The sequence below is a fragment of the Melospiza melodia genome, chromosome 6 (assembly GCF_035770615.1).
Source record: "Melospiza melodia melodia isolate bMelMel2 chromosome 6, bMelMel2.pri, whole genome shotgun sequence".
Classification (NCBI taxonomy): domain Eukaryota; kingdom Metazoa; phylum Chordata; class Aves; order Passeriformes; family Passerellidae; genus Melospiza; species Melospiza melodia.
Window position 1 is genome coordinate 49925361 of NC_086199.1, and position 20804 is coordinate 49946164.

General features: G+C 37.3%; 1 protein-coding gene across 1 annotated transcript in view; it reads left to right on the forward strand.

Annotated features, from left to right (window-relative positions):
• SPON1 (spondin 1) overlaps positions 1-20804 on the forward strand; it is a 182809-nt gene that overhangs the window by 18782 nt on the left and 143223 nt on the right. Inside the window, exon 3 of the mRNA XM_063160571.1 lies at positions 15910-16043. Coding sequence (XP_063016641.1) covers positions 15910-16043 — 134 coding nt within the window. The remainder of the gene's footprint in view (positions 1-15909; positions 16044-20804) is intronic.

Below are 20804 nucleotides of genomic sequence, written 5' to 3' on the forward strand. Positions count from 1 at the left end.
AGACAGAGTAGAGGAGAGGGGGGACATAAAGTGGCAAACAAATTGTGAAAATGGAAAAATACTTTTCACCACAATCTCTCTTGAGCAATAGATACTTTCCTAGGAAAATGAGCTCCCTATTTTATAGCATTACATGAGGAATGCCTTCTGGAAGCTTCAGGGAGGTATTTTAAATGGTTGCTAAGGCAGCAGTTTGCCTCTTATTGCTGTCCTTTTGCTCTGGCCTCTCTTTGCATGGTGCTGTGGGAATCCCACATGGAGGAGTCAATGAGAAACCCCCAGTCAGTAAATCACCCCCCCTCACTAATCCCTCCTGTTAGGCAAATCTGCCCACGCATTGCGATAAATCCCAGATTAAGATAATCATAAATGTTTTCTGTATTAGCTGCAGTGGGGTTTTTGGACCGTGCAAAGTTTCTTGGCTTCCTTTAGAGTCTTTCAGTAACCCAGTTTTGTTGCCCATAAAGATTGTTCGAAGTGCTTGTATGAATTAGAGTTGGTTTTGATATATTTATAGACACTGGCCTTATATAATGGCCTTAGCTTCAATCCCACGTGTCCAAACAATAATTTTTTAGACATTGTGTAAGATTTCCCCAAAAGATGGAAAAGACCCATATGGTAGCTTCTCAAAACTCCCTATTTGCCTTTTTTTTTTCTTTTTTTTTTTTTCCCTTTTAGTTCATCTGCTGTTCCACTGATTGCATTACTTGCAAGATGAATTAAAGCCACGTTCTGCACAGGCAGCTCTGTGTGTGGTGCAGATGTTGTTCCACTGGCAGGAAGAACACTGTGTACATGGCAGGGTGTTCTTGGGCTTCTGAACCCATTTGCCCTCTCTCTGCTGGCTGTGAGAGGGATTTAGGATTTCCTCTTGGGAGGAGCAAACCTGATAAAAGCTGTAGAAAAGCTGGTCCTGGAATCTCACCATTTCTGGTCATGTTTTTACATCTATACACATCACATCCTCTAAAAACTTGGGATATGCCTGAGCCTAATAAGCTAAATTTACATAAATTTGGAAAGGGGTGCTGCAGGATTAAAAACATGATGAACATATAAATGGAGGATAAAATGCTGAGCTCATTAAGATACTTGAAAAATTCTCTTGAACTTTGAGAAATTCTAGCTGAATGTTTTCCCACTTAAATTTACTTAGTCTTGTCCTAGTGATTCTCCCTTGTCAGTGCTCCACATTTGCACATTTATGGATATAATACAGCTCTCAAATATTATTTATATTTTCTTTCTGATTAAGACTCCAAAGTTTTTTTACATGAACTAACTTCCATAAATATTTTTTTTCCTGGAACGTAAATTTATGATATGCATTTTGCAGAAGATTAAGCATTGAAGGAACTTGCTCAAGATTACATATCAGACTTGAGCCATGACCAAACTTCAGGGATCCACCTCCCAAGTCAGGAATGTTTCAATAATCATCCATCTCCTTGCATATAAATATTGTCCATGCTTTAAATAACAAGTGTTTGTTAAATGTTGAACCTTCCAATTATGAATGTGAAATATAATGCAGAGATTTTAAAATAGGGGAGTACAGTCTAATTTTATATATTTGGTAGGAACCATAGAAACAATTCCAGTAATAATAGCTGCTGTCCTGGTATGGATCAAAAAGAAAAGCAAATCTTTCCTGCTGCAGGATTAAAGTGATGAAACCCCTCCAAATACTCTCTTAGCACTCTGAGCAGGCTTAGTCACTTAAACAAATAAATGTGTTTGGATTCATGCTATGTTTTAGTTCTTCCTGTTGCTTGGCACAGAATCAGAAACAGCAAAATTTACATGTATTTTGGATCCCTAAACTGGATGTTGTAATGCCTAGTGTGCTCAGTAGAACATGGAAGTGTTGTTTTGTTTTCATTTTTTTAAAGTGAAAATAAGAAATCATAAGAATCTCATCTATTAAATCTGATTCCTCATCATTAATTTTAATACTTCTCTTATTAGTTCATACTCCAGAGAGTAGCTGTCATTTATCAAGGGTTGGTATCTCCTGCAAAATAATTTTTCTTTTAGATGTGGTTGAGTGTCTGACCATCACAGGAGCTGTTTTATCCTTTCTGAACCAGGTTTTGTTTTTATTCTTTTTGCACAATTTGTTTTACAGTTGCATTCCTTATAGAATTATTTTCTCAAGTACTTGTGCACAATGTATATGATTAGTCTCCAAAAGATGGAAAAGCACAGAAAAAGAACAGATCCAGGGTGCTGACTTTGAGCTTTATGCAGCTTTTCATTGAAATTTATTGAGAGTAATTCAGAATAATATTGAAACTATCAAATGCCTCTGAAAAAACACTGGTGTGATTGATCATCCCTAACACCTGAGACACATTTCACCAAAATTCAGCTTTAGGAATGAGAGGTGGCTTGAGACTCCTCATGAGTTAGAGCTGACCTGCAGGGCAACATTCATGAAATGTTGTCATGAATGCTGTGAAAATGTGAATTATTTCTCTCTCTTCCATGCTCATGTGCTGCAGATGCTTAGGTAGATGGGCTAGATTGTTCCTGCCCCTCATGGCGCAATTCTCAGATAAAAACTTTCACAGTTGCACCCTTCAGATCCTCACATGGGAGTCAAGAAGGAAGGGACAGCTGTTTCTATTCCTACACACCAACACTGCATCTCTTTGAGAAGGTGGTTTTGTCTGGGCTCAGATTTGGTGCTGCACTGTGTAATTGTTTTGGAGAGAAGCACGGAGAGAAAATGAACTCATCTGGCCGAAAGAAGCTTTGTTCCAGGTTGGAAAAACTACCTCTAGCAGATCACATGCAGGAAAAAAGGGCAAGGAACTGCAAAGATGCAATTTGTAATGCATGTAAAAAATGAGAGCAGAAATTCATTGAATGCCTACTTCATAAAATCATGGAGCAGTGTAGGTTGGAAGGGACCTTGAAACAGCATCTGATCCAACCATTCATGTGAAAAAGAGTCTGGATTAAGTTATTTTAGTTATTTTGACCCTTGTCCAGCCACTTCTTGAAAACTTCCAGAGATGGAGATTCTACCACATTCTTGTGGATTGATTGTTCTCACTGTGATTTTTTTTTAAAATAGAGTCATAGAACATGCTGAGTTGCAAGGTACCCCCAAAAGAAAATTTATTTGCCACCCTCTTGGTCTATAATTACATATATAGAATTTCTATTCATCCAAATGAAATTTCAAATAGAACAGCTTTATAATCTGTAAAAACATAATCATCAGAAATGAGATTGATATACATTTGTGGTTTTTTCTATTTTTTTTTTTTTTTTTTTTTTTTGCCATATGTCTGGTAAGATGAGGATACAATTTTTTAATTGGGAAGTATATCCACAGCCACAAAATTGAAACATATAAAGAAAACTGTTATTTCAAAACAAAATGTGCCAAAGCAGCAGGAGCTGAAAACTCAGTCTAATGCTTAAGGTTCCTCTGAAGCTTCAGTAATCAGCTGTCCCTTATGCAGCCTGTCTTGGAAATTCATTTACAACATGTAAAAAATGTCAGAAGCAGATTTAATGAAATCACTGCCTTTTATTATTTGGTTTAAAAAAAATGTTTTATGCCAAGGTCTTGCCAAAATTTATGGCCCATGTGTAATACAGAAATACCAGTAAGTGAACACTTCATTCAGTGTATGGCCCTGAGATTAGCTCAGTTATTACAGTTTTGATCTGTGTAGAAGCAGAATTTGAGATGCTGCCATTTCATTTTACAGCTCTATTTCTAGAATTGTTCAATTTGCAAAGAGTTTAAGAATTTTATTAGAAACCTTTACCAAAGTCCTTTGTTATTCTACTTTTTTTTTTTTTTTTTTTTTTTTTTTTTTTTTTTTTCAGAATCCCTTTTTGCATGATTATTTCCTCCAGAAATGGGAGAAATAATATATCATGGGGAAATACATTGCTGTATTCAAGACAATAGAAAACCTCTTTGGAAATACACAGAGAAAGCCCCAAAATCAAGCAAAACAACTGACACACAGGCTCATGCAACCACTGAAGCTTTTAGTTACTTTTCTGTTGCTCATGTCATTGTTAGGTTCCCATAATGAACTTTTAGTGCAAGACACTGCTCCAAAAAGTGCCTAAACCATGTTTTAATGTGAGCTTTTATTTTATTCACGGCACTTAACTGGCTTGGACTTCAGACAGCATTTGAGGAGAGCTTACCAAACTCTTGAGAAAGATCTGTTCTGGCCACAAGAGTCTCTTTTTTGCCAAACTGCTTTGTCTGAATGCAGTGTGTCTTTCTGAATCAGAATCCTCTCATTTTGGGAGGGAGAAAGCTGAACTTCTTGATTTCTTGCAAACTCTTAGTCTGCAGGTTTAATTTGCTGGAAGGGTGCTCAAGGTAACATGAAATTTGACTTATAAAGTGTCAGGTTTGAGGGTGAGTAGAGCATATAATCTGTGATGCCCTCTAAGGAAGGCAGGAATTGGAGAAGCTGTGCATTAAATTGATCAGCATATCAAAAGTACGAGGAGCCGGAGCCTGGATTATTATCCCTTGACTCTGTCTGGTGTTCAGGCACACATTCACATGCACACAAAAAGTGTGGTGGCTTTTCAAGTGCTCACAGCTCCTGTCAGGGCTGCCAGAAGCCTCTCCTGAGTTCCTGCAGCTGCCCTGCACCAGCAGCATCCCTGACCAGCACTGGGCGTGAATCGTTCAGCAAAAGATTTGAGAGCTTTTTTAAGATTTGAGAGCTTTTTTAAGGAGGCAAATGCCTTCTTAAGTTTATCTGCACGAAGCCTGTAGTTCCAGATCACTGGAGTTTCTGCTGTAAATGTGGTTTTAGCAGTGGATTAAGTCTCTCAGAAGTAGATTATGTTCTGTACGCAGTCATCCAAAGGCTGCGAGAATTTGTGTGGCGTGGGCTCGAGCTGGGGTGGGATGTATATTTTGTGTATTTTGGCACTGAGACACTCAGGAGGAGCATGAACAGCACATGTGCCAGAGCTGCTGATGCTTTAAAGCTCCAGCACTGAGCAGGACAATAATGCTATTAAAAATATGTGTTTTCTGTAATCCTTAAATCCCTTCTTAAGCCAGGAGCTCCAAGTGAGGTAGCTGCTCTTGGCACCACAGTCACAGTGCTGAGTAGTGTCATATTTCCTAAAATGAAGGTTAGATGAAAAGCCTGAACAAGCTAAGAGACTGAGAAATGCTGATCCAGTAAAATGTGCAGACTCACATTTTACTGTGTATTTCAAATGACCTTCATCAGTTCTGGTGTTCCTCAGAGCAGAAGAGGCAATTCCTTTGTACTTTGCTGCCCATTGTCTCACTGTATTGCAGAGAAGTGCCATCTCTACAATAATGTTATTATTGATTCTATTAGTAGAGAAGCCTCCTCTACCCCTCTAGCCCATGTTGCACTTTTTACTCCACAAAGTCATAATTAGAAAAGGCTTCTTTGGCTGGCAATTAGTGCTCTGACAAATGGTACAGAGAGAATGGTTGGGGAGGAAAGCAGCCCCTTATCATCCCTCTGCAGGGAAGGGAGCACCTGACGCACAGAAAGGTGCCTCCAGTGCTCAAGCTTTATATGTTTGACCAGCCAGTATAATATTTCTTCCTTATCAGATCTTTTATGTGCCTCCTCAAATTTAATATTCCCTTTTCTTTGGCATTGCAACTGCGTTCTTATCTGGGATTTTGTTCCTGAAATAAAAATGGCAGTTCCTGAGTTTTAAATTGAATTGACAACAAGCCTGGGTTTCCTTGCCACAGAAATGTAAATAAGAAATGCCAGTGTGAGCAGATGATAAGGTCCATGTCTTGTGTGAGTCCACAGCAAATATTTCTCTGGCACCCACATCACTCATTACGGGGCTAGAGATGTTGGTAACATCCAACAATACAAGAAAGACAATCTTATCAAAAGATAAGAGTGTAATTAATTTCAAATGGCAGAGACACCTCATCAGTATCATTTAACACCAACTTTCTGAAGCTGCTGTGCTGCAGTAATTAGTCACTAATGACTCTCACCAGCCCCTGTGCTTTGTTCTGATAGGAAGGTCACGTTTCCTTGGCTGTCCTTAGCCAGGCTTTCTAGAACTGATAATAAGAATGGTGGATTTAGGGTTGGATCATGCCTCCTCTCAAGTATTGTTGCATTATAAACATGAGAGCGTATTTTTGTTTTTTTCTTACTTAAATTTCTTAATTGTTTGAGTGCTTGAAGCTTATTTTCAGGGTGAACAGAAGTTCTGGACCACTGAATTTAAAATATGTTATTGACTGGCCTTGAATGGTGACTGGAGGTCCTTACATTAGTAAGTATGAAATATTAGTATGAATATAATTAGTAAGTATGAAATATTTATTAGTCACAGTGGAGGCACTTTCCTTCAAGCATTCATAAATGGCATTTTTGTGCAAAAAATTCTGTGCATTGACAGAGGCAAAGACATGTGGGCTCAGGCAGATAACAAGAGCTGCTGCAGAAATTGAGTAAAATCCTGGGGTACTGGTATGAAAAGTTGCACATTGTTTTGATGAATTAAGAATGGGCTGACAAGGTTTCAATTTGCATTTAGTAAAAATTAAAATGCTGAGTTTTGCTCACAGCAATTAGGGAGTCCTTCAGCTTTCCACACACATGTTCATAAACGTAATTCTTCTTTATCCTGGATTCAGTTGAGCCAGATACTGAGCACTCTGCATCAAACTTTTTAATGGCCTTAAATTGCAAGCTTAGCCTTAGACCTGGAAGTTGATTTAGGTCCATATTTATAAATCTTTGGTTTGTGCTGAGATTGAAAGAATCTGAACGAATTCTTCACCATGTGGATTTGGAAAATGTGCTTGAAATGTGCTTTATACATTGCTAGAGTTTGGTTTAAATGCATATGCCCTGGTTCAAGGCAACACAGAAGGCCAGCTCAGAGCCCTGTTTTGTCCCTTTTCAAACAAAGGTGATCAGAAATAAGTTCAAAAATGAGTTCTGTGATTTGTTTTTTGATTGAAAAATTTAAAAAGTTCTGTGTTAGCACTCCTAGAACTGATGCTGTTGCAGTCCTGGACTAGCAAGCCAATGCTAGAAGGAATTCTTAATATTTTTGGGTGTTCTCTGAGACCAGCATTGCAGATTCTGCTTGTGAGATGGAAGGTGTTTGTTCACAAACACCTGGCCTTCTGTGTTTTCTTGAACCAGGGCACATGCACTTAAACCAAACTCTAGCAATGCATAAAGCATGTTTCAAACACATTTTCCGAATAGAATGTCTCAGCTTTTTGCAGGATAAACAAGAGAAATAACTAAATAAGTTTTGTCTTGTGATCCCACTATGCAGCCAAATGAAAATATACACAAATTGTTCACAAACAAAGGGTCCTATTTTTGGGTTTTTTTGCACTTTTTAAATTTCCTTTTAAATGTATCTTGCCTAATCCCTGGAGACACTGAAAAAGTGCTCTGGTGTAGAAGATGTAGTCCTCAAACTGCAGCAGCTCTGTCAGATTTGTTTCTGTTCTGCTTCCTGGGTTCTGTGAGCGTCAATGCACCAAGCTGGGAGATCTTTGATAGAATTTGGCTGTTCTTTCCACGAAAGCAGGACAAAGGCTTGGTACACAGAGGGCCACTCCAACTTTGTGTCTTTCATGGATTTCCCTGGCTTAAATTCTAGTTGACTCTCTAAGCTGCTTTTCCATTTAATTTGAGCAATTGGCACATCACGGGGGAGGCTGACGGTCTGGAATCTCAGGTTTATTCTCTTCCCAAAGAACTCCTGTTTATGGAGCCTGAGAACAACTGGAGGTGTGACAAGCTGTTAGGCATCATAAGTAAGTTATCACAGGGCATTTGATATATTGGTTTGGAAAAAGGAGCTCAGGCTGCTCTGGAATGGATTGCTCAGCAATCCCAGTCACGTCTCACTTCCAGTCCAGGCTTGTGTGCACATTGCCTTCCTTTATATCACTTTCTTTTATGAGGCTGCAAAATCATTTTGTTCTTTAAACAACTTCCCAAAGCTTTTTTATCTGTCTAAAAAATCAGATTAGAAGGCTATCTTTAATGTGAGGTAGCTGATTGCATTACATGTATCTGGATATGGTGGTGGGAAATACATTTAGGAATTAACAGCAGTTTTCTCACTTGCTAGAAAAATGTGTGCATTATGGACTTGAGTGAAACGTCCTAACTGTACAGAATGAATAAGAAATATACAAAATCCTTAAACTTTTACTTCTTTCAAGTGATTTTCATCTAAAAATTGTTGATTTCTATACAGTATCCCCTTCAGCAAGCAATGTTTCTCCCAGGCTAAAGCACTGGAGACATCATCTATCAAAAGCTATTTTTTACCAGATTGGAGTGGTGGCTATTTTTTTGCCAAATAAATAATGTTCACACTGAAATAGTTTGACAACGGAACACTGAGCATAAATAATATCTCTGTGGAAGTATTCCACACAGAGAAGCCTGCATGGATCTCTGTTGAGGTTTATTGTGGTTATACTCCCATCTGAGATGCGTGTTAGTTTTCTCATCTTGGAAGGACTGTTGGCAGTCTGATCTCTCCATTACATGGAAGACAAAAATAAGAAATCTGTGAGAGCTCTAAGTGTCTGTGCTCCATTTTTAATTTTTTTTTTTTTTTTTTTTAATATTGGATTTAATTCTCCATAGCTGCTGCTTTGGGTTGGCCAGAGGACTGCTCTGACTGATGCTGACCCTGTTCCCCTGCTAAGGGTCATCACTGCACAGCCTTCCTCGGTGTCCCCCATCATCCTCAGTGGTTGTGAATCTGTTTTAAGGCTGCAGTGGGACAGCTCTGCTTCCTAAATCTTGGAGCAGAGTTTTGGTAGTAAAATGTCTTCATTTTCCTTTTGCAATCATAAAATTTACTCTTTTTTCATCTGCTGTTTCATGCTTCCTAATTTAAACTATGCTTAGACCATAAAACTCCCTCTCATTTCATAGAAAAGCAAATCAATTTCTTTAGCTATTGTCTGAATATAATGAAAAAAACCTGTAACCCACAAATGAATGTGTTTGAATTGGTCAGCACAGAGTCTGACCTAAACCTCAGTAAATTTACTCTAGGTTTAGGTCTACCTTGATTAAATTGTACACCAAAGTGGGCCAAAAGTCCAGTTTCTTTGAACTAAAATGTTCAATCTTTCCCAGAATCCACACACACAATTTCAAATACTCCAAATGTGTTGTGTGGAGTGGGCAGCAGGCAGTGGGAATGAAGTTAAGCCATTTGCCATGCAAGGCACAGAGTGACTCGCTGCTTTTGTACAAAACGTCACACAGAGTTCCTTTGCACAATTTCCTGGTGCTGGGAGTAATTTGTATGCTCTGATGCTCGTGCCAGGGAACTCTCTTTGGCAAGAGCCACTTTGGGCCTTTTTGTGCCAAGGTGTGGAAAGCAAGTCCAGTGTTCAAAATAATTCCCAGTTTCTGGCCAGCGTTGCTGGAGAGCACTGGATGTGCTAAGAAGCTGGGACATTTGAAGGGATTTCAAAAGATGGTAGAATTTGTAGAAGGTTTTGTCCTTCCCCTGCTGGAAATCAGTGTTTGCAAATTGCTTTTTAAATGTGAAATGAAAGAATTTTCCTTAGTCGAAGCAACTACTTAAAGAAAATTACTGAAAGAACCCAATGTAATTTGTAGCTATGAGAACAATGACAGCTTTCTGTGCCTGGTAGAGTTTCTCTGTTAGAGATGATAAAAATAATGTTATCTGGGCAAAACTGGGTTATCTACCAACCCCTCTCCCCAGTCACGCAGTGTGATAAAGTCAATTTACTAAACTACTCTCACAGCAATGTTAGTGTTGTAATCAAGGAGGAAACTTCATGGAAAACAAAGATGAAACTCTGGACCTTCAGCCCCCTCTTAGTGACTGGTTAGATGAAAACTGCCTCAACTCACAACAGTCTGTGCTCATTCATCTCTCGAGTTTTACTGACAGCATCACCTTAATTGGCCATTTTAACTTTACAAGCATAAATCTTCAGTGCAAGCTTTATAATTCAGCACGTTAGAGCTCTAAGTTAACTACGAGTGGTTCTGAAGCAAGAAAAATATGCAGTATGACATTTTACATTTACTAAATCCTGTCAAGCTACTGTCACCATGTTTCTGGCAATACACATAATCTCTTTACTCTCTTCATGCATATTAAGGAAAGAAGAGATAGCTGTTTTTGTTAAGCTTCCCATAGCCAGGCTGGGGCAGGAGAAGCTGTTTGGTGGTGTGTAGTGCTGCATCTTCACTGCACTTCAGGCTCCTGTCACCCTGCACTGCTTTATTTCTCATTTTGTTTGAGTTACACCTTGAAACAGACCCTGGAGCAGCCCTGCAGGAATAAAAGACCTCAGGTTTGTTTGGACTGCAGAGCAAAACACAGCAGATTCTTGATAGCAAAAATATTTTTCCTCAGGTAATGATTACAGAACTAAATTTGATTTCTGATTGCAACTTTGTGTGAGATCTACATAGAGTTTGGGCTAGAAGTTATCAGAACGCAGAGACAATCTACAGGTGTATTTTAGCACTGCCTTTCTTCAATAAATCTGCACTTTTCTCAGTGCTTCAGAGTAACCCTAACCCTTGTCAGAGCCAAATCCTAACCCTTATCAAATCCTAGCCCTAATAATTATTATGATATATTTTTATTAACATAACATAACATAACATAACATAACATAACATAACATAACATAACATAACATAACTAGTATAGTATAGTATATAATAGTTTAGTATATAATAGTATATAATAGCATATATTATATTATAATATAGTAGTATATAATAGTATATTATAGTATATTATATTTTATATTATAGTATAGTATATTATGGTAGATTATAGTATATTATGGTATAATATTGTATAATATTGTATTACATTACACTATATTACACTATATTACCTTATATTACCTTATATTACTTTTTAAAAATATATATTTTAAATTATATATATTATAATTATTTTTATTATATATATTATAATATATATTACATTACATTTTTATTAATATATTTTATAATATTTGTATTTATATACATGCATATGACTATATATTACATAATTTAATATAAGGATATTAAAGCCAGCCTCAGCCTTGTGGTGCATTGCTAAGGATGGCCAGAGAGCCCAGCAGGGCTCAGGGGTTCTGTACAACCTTGAACCATGATCTGCACAAAGACTGGGTACTGACAGTGCATAAAACATCCCAGTTCTGATTCTTCTGGTTCTGAGCACAGACTCTGAGACAAATGCTGTGTCCTCTAGAGAATGTGGTTATGTGAAGCATATCTTTGAGGCAGGGTTTTTAAACTGACTTTGTACATCGTTAATTTTACGTTCTGTCTAATAAGCTCTGTTCTAGATTAATCCCTAAAGGCCAAATATTATTGCTCTTACATAGACCCAATGTTCTTTTTTATAATTGGAAAGTTTCCTCAAGGAGAAGACAGTTTTGCAATATTCATATTAGCTCTTCCAAGGAAGAAATCTGCCCACAAAGATGCTTATCTTGTGAACTTTTAACTGTGTCCTTTTATATTTTTTTTTTCCTTTCCAGTAATTCTATTGTTCCAGTAGAGTGCAGCTGTTTCAGAGAGTGGAAAGTGATGATGTGTCCACAGAACAAGGAATGGTGCTGAAGGTGCTAGCCAGTGATTCCAGCTAAGGAAGTGGACACAAGCCAGTAGAGGGTTTATGTAACTTCATCTCCTTTTGTGCTCAGCACTAATCCCTTTCTTTGTGATGTATGGTGTTTTGAAATTTTTAAACTTTTTTATTTTTTTCCAATACTGATATAAATTTCAGGATAAGGAGTATGACTGCCTGGTTTATTTGATTAACAGTTTAAAGAAACCAGAAACAGCAAGCTTTGTCAGTCAGCATGAAATGTTCCAATTCTGAGAAAACCAACTGTTCCTTTTTCTGTTAACAACTAAGCAGTTATCCACTCCTGCTTTTCAGGAACACCCAAAACTTGTCCTCAACCCCATCAGTTTTTGTAATAAGCAAAGAATGCCTGGAGCTGGTAAATTTTCCCTTGTAATAGCCTTACTTTTATGTTTGTAGATGTACCCAAGTTCAGCCAAATTCTCCCTGTTGTGACACTCATTTGAATCCCAGTTAACTCCAAAAATCTTGTTTGGGATTTATGCTAGTTTTCCTGAAGGAGTAAATTGGTCCAATTGGTCCACAATCATCATGGAGGAAAAAAAAACTACAAAAAAATCCACCAGAACACACAAAAACAAAAAACCACCACACCAAAACCCAACTAGAATATTAAAATCTAATGTTACTGCATTTGTAGATTCAAAAGGATAAATCACATAGAGATCCCTCCCTCTGAGGGTTCAGATTCTTTGGCCAAGTGTCTATTTTTTGGGTTTAGGATTTTTGTCCAACCTGTGGGTAATTTGCTGGCCCATTCTAGAAAATGTAAGGCTTCCCATTAGAGATAACCTGGGGTTTAGAAGCTGTAATTTTGCAAATGCTACATTTTAATCTGCGTGCCTTTTCCCTGCCAAATCTTTCCTTCACGCCTATGTGGTCTGACTTGATTCCAGAAAAAAAATCAGGATTGTATTACATGTCTCTTTTTTCCCCCAAAGTTGGCCAGGATACTATTGCTTTTCTCCTTCATGGGAGTGTAATAATATCATCCACTGCCCTAAAATATCATGTCATTTGTAATCCTGGAGTATAAATCAGGATTCCCTTCTTATCACTCCTGAGAAACTTTTTATAAATAATTGAACCTCCATGGACACAGAAAGAACCCTCCCACATCTTTTTAACAAATAGATTTGAGATAGTTTATATGAAATCCTAGAATTTGAAAAATTCTTATGTTTATTATATATGGTAAAATGACTTTATTTAATCATCTCAAATCAGCTTGCATTTGAGCCTTTCCAACTAATTTAGGAGTTCTGTACTTCATTCTGTCAACATCAGAGAAAGCTTCTGTCCAGTTTTTCTTCAAAGGAATGCTTTTTGGAAGACCTTATGATTTTCAGCTCAGTGTTTTCCAGTAGACACTCATTGCATAAGCCTTCTGCTTTGGTGGTTAGTGATGCAGGAAATCATGATGTAGCCTTGGGGCTCAGCCACTTCCTCTTCTTCCAGGATCGTGTTCTAAAAGGCAAACAGAACTTTCTAATTAGTTTATTATAGAAATACTTGAGAAAACTCTTTACTTGCTAATTTGAAGGAATTAGATCTGCAGTAGAAGTGCAAAAACCATTTCTGTGTTCATTTGCTGCAACTAGAACAAGGATGTGCTTCAGTGTAATGGCTATCTAAAATCCAAGCACATATTTCAGCTTCTGCTTTTGCAGGCAACTCATAAATTTGTCTTTTAATAACTACTCATAACTCATTCCTTTGGTTGCTGGATTTGGTTTTGGGGTTTCTTGTGATTCCATTCACTGTTGGGGAAAAAGCAGGATGGATTCAACTGGAATAAGAATTTATTTAACATGCAAATGCACATGGGTAAGTATAGGTGGCCATTGAATCTTAGTATGTATTGTATAAGTGGCCTATGAGTCTCGGTAAAATCTATGTATTGTAAAAGTGGCCTTGCCCCAGTCCTAGTTTTTCTAGATGGGTTACAGCTGTGATGTCCTTAACTGGGCAGCAGCTGTGGCTGGTGAAGATAACTGGGATAAAAGGGGGTGGGTTGGCTGGTCAGGGAGAGCCTTGGAGGAGCCCTGATGAAGAAGCAGGAACAGCACTGCTGTGAAGAGCTGTGTGTGAGAAAACCACCCAGAAGGTATGGGGCTCTGGAAATATGATAACAACAGGTAGGTCTAGAATGATGACTGCTGAAGGAATGATCTTTAGGTCTTGTTAAGTGAAAATAGTGGTTTTATACTTGGAAAGCACCAATTCATTGCAGTTGGGCTTCTCAAGAAACATTCATTGGTGGAACCTGTGCCAGGTAAGAGCTCAGCCGAATTGGGAGCAAGTTTCATTGGTCATTGTGGAATAGCTTGTATCTGATCAATCCTCTTCATACTTATGTGTAATTACATAATCTTGACCTAGATTTAACACATTCCTAAAGTTTTTATCCACGACTTTGCATCTGGCAAGGGAGCTAGTGTAATTTGTACAGTAATTTGTAATATTTCCATATTTTAGAAAAGCTGTCCTTTTAAAGAACATTCTGATGACCTCCTAAGAGCCTTTCAATGGGAATTGCCATGCTTTTGTACAACGTGCAATAGTGTTTCATTGTGTATGAGATGGTAGAAAATCACTCATTCTTCCCTCAGAGCTGCCACAAAATTGGGTTTTGATTGTGAATGGATTGCTGTGAGATAGGGATAAAAGGTCAATTGATATGGTCGTGGAATAATTGAGACAACCTTTCTGAGGGATGAGCAGGCAGTTTTATTCTTTATTTCACTGATGCAGGAATAAGGCAGATGGAATAATTACAGTTGGTGGCTGAAACTGAATTGTTGGTCAGGGATTTCTTGGTGCTCAACTTACACACATTAAGTAGTATCCAGCAGAAGTAGAAACTCTGCAGTCAGCTTAAGCCACCACTGGATCTCACACTTCCCACTGTTTCCTGTTAATTAAAACCCAGCAAATGTGCACATTGTGTTTGCTTACACAGATTCTACGAAGCGTTTAAAAACTCAAGGCATGTTAATGGCTCTAAATTTAAAACTCATTAGCCACTGCCCTATTGACCAGCTAAAGAGACTTTCTCAGCACTCCTCTGGGCCAGCACCACTTCATTCTGCCACGGAAATACAAAGTGTTTATTGGCTTAGCTAAAAATGTTTGGGAATGTTGGCAACATCCTTGGGTGAGATAGGGAGGGTGCCCACTCACTAAAGCAGATCTGGCCCAATTAAAGATATTGCCTCTCTTTTTTTCTTTTTTAGAATGCAAAGGAGTTGGGGTTTGTTTGTTTGTTTGTTTGTTTTTTAGTCAAAACACTTACTAATCTTATGTTTGCTGCCAGAAGATTTGATTCTTTTTTATTGTTTAATTGGTAAAAGAGTATAATTTTGTGTGTGTGTGTTGTTACAACCAGGATTCTGAAAAAGCCCCTTCAGAGCTGAATCTTGCAATAAATTGATAAATACAGCTTTTGTTTGTTTTTTTTGTTTTTTTTTTTTTTCCCCTCAAAATGGTAAGGTTTGGAATTCATTTCCTGAATGCTGATCCAGTGTTGTGTGAATTGTGGCTTCATCAAATGAAACAGGACCACTGAGCATTTTGAAGAGAAATTTTGCAATATCAGAGCATTGCCTGTTTCCAGATAAAACTTAACAATTTCTGATGAAATGTGTTTGAGATCTGATAAACAGAAGGCTTAAAGTACCATCCATGAAACACATATGCAGTGAGAAAGCTATTTTGACATGACACCTTGGAGTAACATCCTTGGAACAGCAGTTCCAAATCTGCCTCTCTGGCTTTTGACTTGTACCATTTAAACTTTTCTGTTAACCATCAATCAATCAGTCAAACAAGCAAAAATAGCTGCAGTTTGGACTAAATAATGGAATCTCAATCATCTGAAATGATGAATATTTTATTATTTTCTGTTCATTAATATTTACAGGAACTTCCAGTAATCCAGATCCACAAAAAAAAAAAAAAAAAAGGTTGTTTGCAATGATGCTCAGAAAGGCCTGAATTCTCTTTATCCAGAACTGACTTATTCTTCTGTCTTTATTTTGTGAGCTTTGGGTCTTCAATTCATGCATGTTCTACATAAATTCACTGAAGTTATTCAGTGCTGAGCTGAGCAGAGAGAATTATAAATATTCCACCCAAAAGAAAACACGAGCTGACAGAATACAAGTGGAAGGTGTTGGCCATGCAGATCCTTACCTTTTTCCTGTTCCTCTCCTTCAATTTGCCTAGATCATAGATGAAGAAGAAACCCAGTTCATGAGCAATTGTCCTGTGGCTGTGACTGAGAGCACACCCAGAAGGAGGACACGCATCCAGGTGTTTTGGACAGCTCCTCCCGCTGGGACAGGCTGTGTCATCCTGAAGTAAGTATTTTTAAGCCTTTTTAAAGTAAAATTCAGTTAATAGATTGAATAATTATTGGAAATAATGGAGTTTTTAATTATTTTTTTCTTTTTGGATGCATTTTATTAAGTTTGGTTCTACTTGCAGAGTGAAATGTTAGCAATTTAAAGCCTCAATATTCAAAAGGAAGTCCAAGCCTACAATAAGCATTGAGTCAGCAACCTTAATTGAACTTGTTTGCCTTCAGTTTCACATAAAAAAACCCCTAAAAGTTATTGAGTTTAAGATGAAAATTGCATTCCTCTGGTGGGTAAAAAACAGGCTCTTTGTTGAGATGGATAATAAAAATGTTCTGCAAAGTCATGATGGTCTAAATGGACCTTTATCAGAAAAACCAGATTTATTTATTTAGAGGTGAATGCTTTCATTTTAGGCCTAGTGATCATTTACTGATATTTTACTATTATTACACACTCTCATGTGGAATCATGCTTTTCAAGCAGTAAATAAAGATAACTCTCTATGTATGTTCACTTTGATTTAGGGTCACTCATTAGTCTGTAGAACTAAAGAGTGCCAGAGAAATGCTGTCCTGTCTGTTAAGACTTTGCTTGCTGTATTTAATTGGACAGATTGGTCAAATATTCATGGGCAGTTTGGAATCCTTTGCTTGTTTTGAATCCATGTCTGGGAGAAGCCTTAAAAATTTCTAAGACGTGCCCTGCAGAAGTATTTCAAAGAGACTTTTCAGTGCTGGGGATGGTGACTTTTAGGCTTTTAAGGAAATGTTATCTCAAAGGTTGTGCTGAAGATAGTTCAGACCAATTCAGGAAAATGGTTTTTTTAGAATTGTAATTGATTTGTCAATTGAAAGAATCCCCTGGTTTTTCAGCTCAAGAATACACTTAAAGCCTTTTCTTTAGCTCGGCACAGACACGTGCACATTAGGCTGAAACAAACCCTGGAAATAAGTTTGGTAATGTTTATAGATGGAATTTTTTGAGTGTTGCTTGGCAATCCAGAAGATTCCTTGAGTCTTGCTGAGCTTTTTATCAGTAAAGCTCCTTGGTCTTCCCCCCAGGACTGACCCCCTCTTAGCTGTTTAACCAAGATTGCTTATGGCACTTGCTATTTAAGTAAATTAATAATAAGGTGATGATGCTTTATAAAGAGACAAGATTTAAAATTTAATCCAGTAATGTTATTCAACAACACAGGTTGATATATCTATTTTTTTTTCCATTGCTGTCCTAAATAGAATTGGAATTAGAGAGAAAGATGTTTATGACCAGCTATTTACAGTGCGCTGTGGGTGTCTTTGGTGTGTGTGTGCTGCTGGAAAGTGGAGGGAAGTTGTTAAGTACCTTTCAGGAAAAATTAAATGACAAATAAGAGTTTCCTCCCAATGAATGCTTTGTTGGCCTCAGAAGGTAAGGAGCAGCTCCATGCCCAGGACTGTTTAAAGAAAGAATGACCATTATTGAGAGTTGCTGATGCCAGAGATGAACCTCAAAATGTGACATTTGTTTGTGCTGCAGTGCGGCCCTCCATGGGCCCATGCATAACAATCACTCCTGGCATTAAAAACATTCATATTTTCTCTTTTGCATGTAAAGATTTGGTGGCATCTGAGTTACAGTTTGTCATCAGCCTTCTTCACAAACCTTCATTATGGTCCTCTCCCATAGAATAGAATGGAAATTTTGGAAATTATTTAGACATAATTATTGGAACATCAGCATTAGAAATAATTATTTCATGGTTATCCTAGATGATAAAAGAAAAAATCTAAAAGCAAATATTGAAGAGTTAAATCCAAACTCATGAGGGAAAAACTCTGAAACCTTGAACTTTAAGGGAAACAAACCCTCTGTGTTTTTCTTTCTTCTGTATGTGATGGGAGTGAAAATATTTTTTTAATAGTTCAATACACATCTGTGGTGGTGTTCGCAGGGGTCTCAGGATGAGGGAAGAGATGAGAATCTTGACTCCATGTTTCAGAAGGCTGATTTATTATTTTATGATATATATTATATTAAAAGAAAATAATATATTGAAACTATACTAAAGAAATAGAAGAAAAGATTACATAAGAAAGTTAGCAAAGAAAAGAAAAAGAATGATAATAAAATCTTGTGACTGACCAGAGAGTCTGAGACAGCTGGACTGTGATTGGCCATTAATTAAAAACAACCACATAAGACCAATCAAAAATGAACCTTTTGCATTCCTCAGCAGCAGAAAATCATTGGTTACATTTCATTTCTGAAGCCTCTCAGCTTCTCAAAAGAAAAAATCTTAGTAAAAAGATTTTTCATAAAATATGTCCATGACAATCATCTGTTTCAATCCTTGCAGACTATGATATCTTTGTTTTAGAATTTCCAAAATAGAATGGCAACATTTTGGAGCCTGTTCTGGATCACGAGGATTTACTTTTTTCCCTAGCCTTGATCTGCTGACTTCAATATATTGAAAAGTTAAATGTAGTCACGAGTTAAACGTAACTGATCCATAAAACCTTATTACAGTTTCAGTGCCAAATAATGCAATTTTTTTGTAGTGGTTCAACTAATATAGAGTCTTCCAGGAAGAATTTCTTGAACTAGTAGTGAGGTTTGGGATCAGCTGTTTTTCTGCAGTTTGTGGAGTCTGGTAGCTTTGGTAGAAGACTTGATCAGATTGGTGTGGTACCTTCCCAGCACAAAATGGCACAGAAAAATGGGAATCTGTGCCTGTAGGGTTTAGTAAGGGATCCTAAATCATTTGACATGTCCACGACTGTGTGTAATGCTAAATTACTGCAAAATTCAAAGCTTAGGGGTAAAAAATATATTTAAATTTGACTTATTGTCACTACTTTGCTTTCTAAACATCTTTCTCTCTGTAGAGACTTAGAATTGTGAGGAGAAAAAAGAAGAAAATGCATTAACATACGATGTTGTGCAGTAATTGTTTACTCAATAATAATTCATGCATTTTCTTCATTCCCAACTAGAGATGACAGTGAAATACCCTAAAGGTTTGAATCCTTCTGGACTCTACTGAAACTGCCAGCACTAAGTGTGCTTTTTGGGTGCATAAATAGCTGAGGCTCCATTTATCCACACACTTAGGCCTGTGCTTGAGTCTCACTGAAGAGAAAAAACTTTTATTTTACACTCTGTTTGGGAGACCCTCAAGACTTAAGCCCTCTTTCCTATTTTTCCATTTGGACCTTCCAAGCTGTCATGGTGTGCACGTCCTGCTTGTTTCCATGTTCATTTCTCTCCCTATTTTCTTTCCCTTGTTTCTTGTCATTTATTGCACACCAACACGTCAAGATGGGAGGGCCAGGTCGTTCCTTCTTCTTCTGATAAAAGTTTCTGATTGAAACTTCACTTAACTAGGTTTCTGAGCTCTTCAGAATGCATTTGCTTTTTAGGATCTTTTGAAAACCCACTGTTACAACTTTCTTGAGAAAGATTTATGGGTTTTTTTTTTGCAATGTGCAATTATACAGATAAAAATTACACAAACAATAGAGCAGTGGCAGAGCCTGGTGGTGTTTGTGTCATCACAGGGAAGTAGAGAAATTTTTGGGGTTTTGAACCATGTCTTGGTCAATCTGTTTAAACATATTTTTGAAGTGAATGAAAACTGTTTTAAGAAGCACCTTTCTTTTCCTTCATATAAACTTTCATGCTTGGTTTAGCATATTCTACTTTTCATAAAAAGTAGAACAGTACACATGCATTTTTTTTTTAATCTGACAGCTGATACTCAGAGGCTGTGCTTAATTCTGTAAAAAAAAAAACAAAAACAACAACTCCAAGCAATAGAAATTTATCTTGTTAAACAAGGAAAGTCTAAAGTATAGATTTCAAATAGTAATTTGTCCCATTGACCAATAAAAGGACAATAAAAGTTTATTGAAAGCTTCTTAGCAGTGATGGAAAAATCACGTTTTTTAGGTTGGTTTGAGCCCTAGATTAATCTGGTTTGTTGGATTCCTCAAGACAGTGTCTCAACTGAGTGTGGGTAAAGGTCTGACCCTTTGGTGGGAAATACAGAATAGGGAGTTTCCTGGAAGTCCTTTAGAATTCTGTGCTAGAACACAAGAGTAAGGAAAATTTGGTCAAATTTTCTTAGCTTGTCACATATTAAAATTTCATGGTAGGGACGATCTTGTTAATATCCAAACTGAGTAAATCTGTCAGCTGGTGTAGATCTCATGGAGAGTCAAGTCCTGTGAGATGGTAATTATCTTCTCCTCCTTTAGCATTTGCTGCTGAGGCTGAGATTAATAGTTAAATGCAGTAAATTATGGCCACATGCAGATAAGTTATATTCAATTTACCATTCAGAGAAGAAACCACAGTTTGCAACTGGCTCTTGAACTAATTGGGTTCTCAGACAACTCATGTGACTTGTATGGCAAATGCAGCAAAATTCGTGCAGACAAGGTATTTATTTCTGCTATACATATCGTGCTTAAACAACCAACAAATTAAAATCTGCTATCTGTAAATGCTGTTTATTACCATCAGCACTTGCAGAAATGCACTGGGTTCATGTTGGTGTCTCTGCTGTTTGTTTCTGGCAATGTGTTCTGAGCCATCTCTAGGGAAATCTTTTATAGTTCTTGAGGAAAAGTGTGGAGCTTCTTGTTTTCCTGGATATGTAATTATCATCATGATTTTAATTACACTGCCTCTTGTTTGCATGTAATGAGAGAGCAGAGGAATTTTAAAGAATTGCAGGCTTCTAAATAAAAAGTATAGCATATTCAGTGTATATCA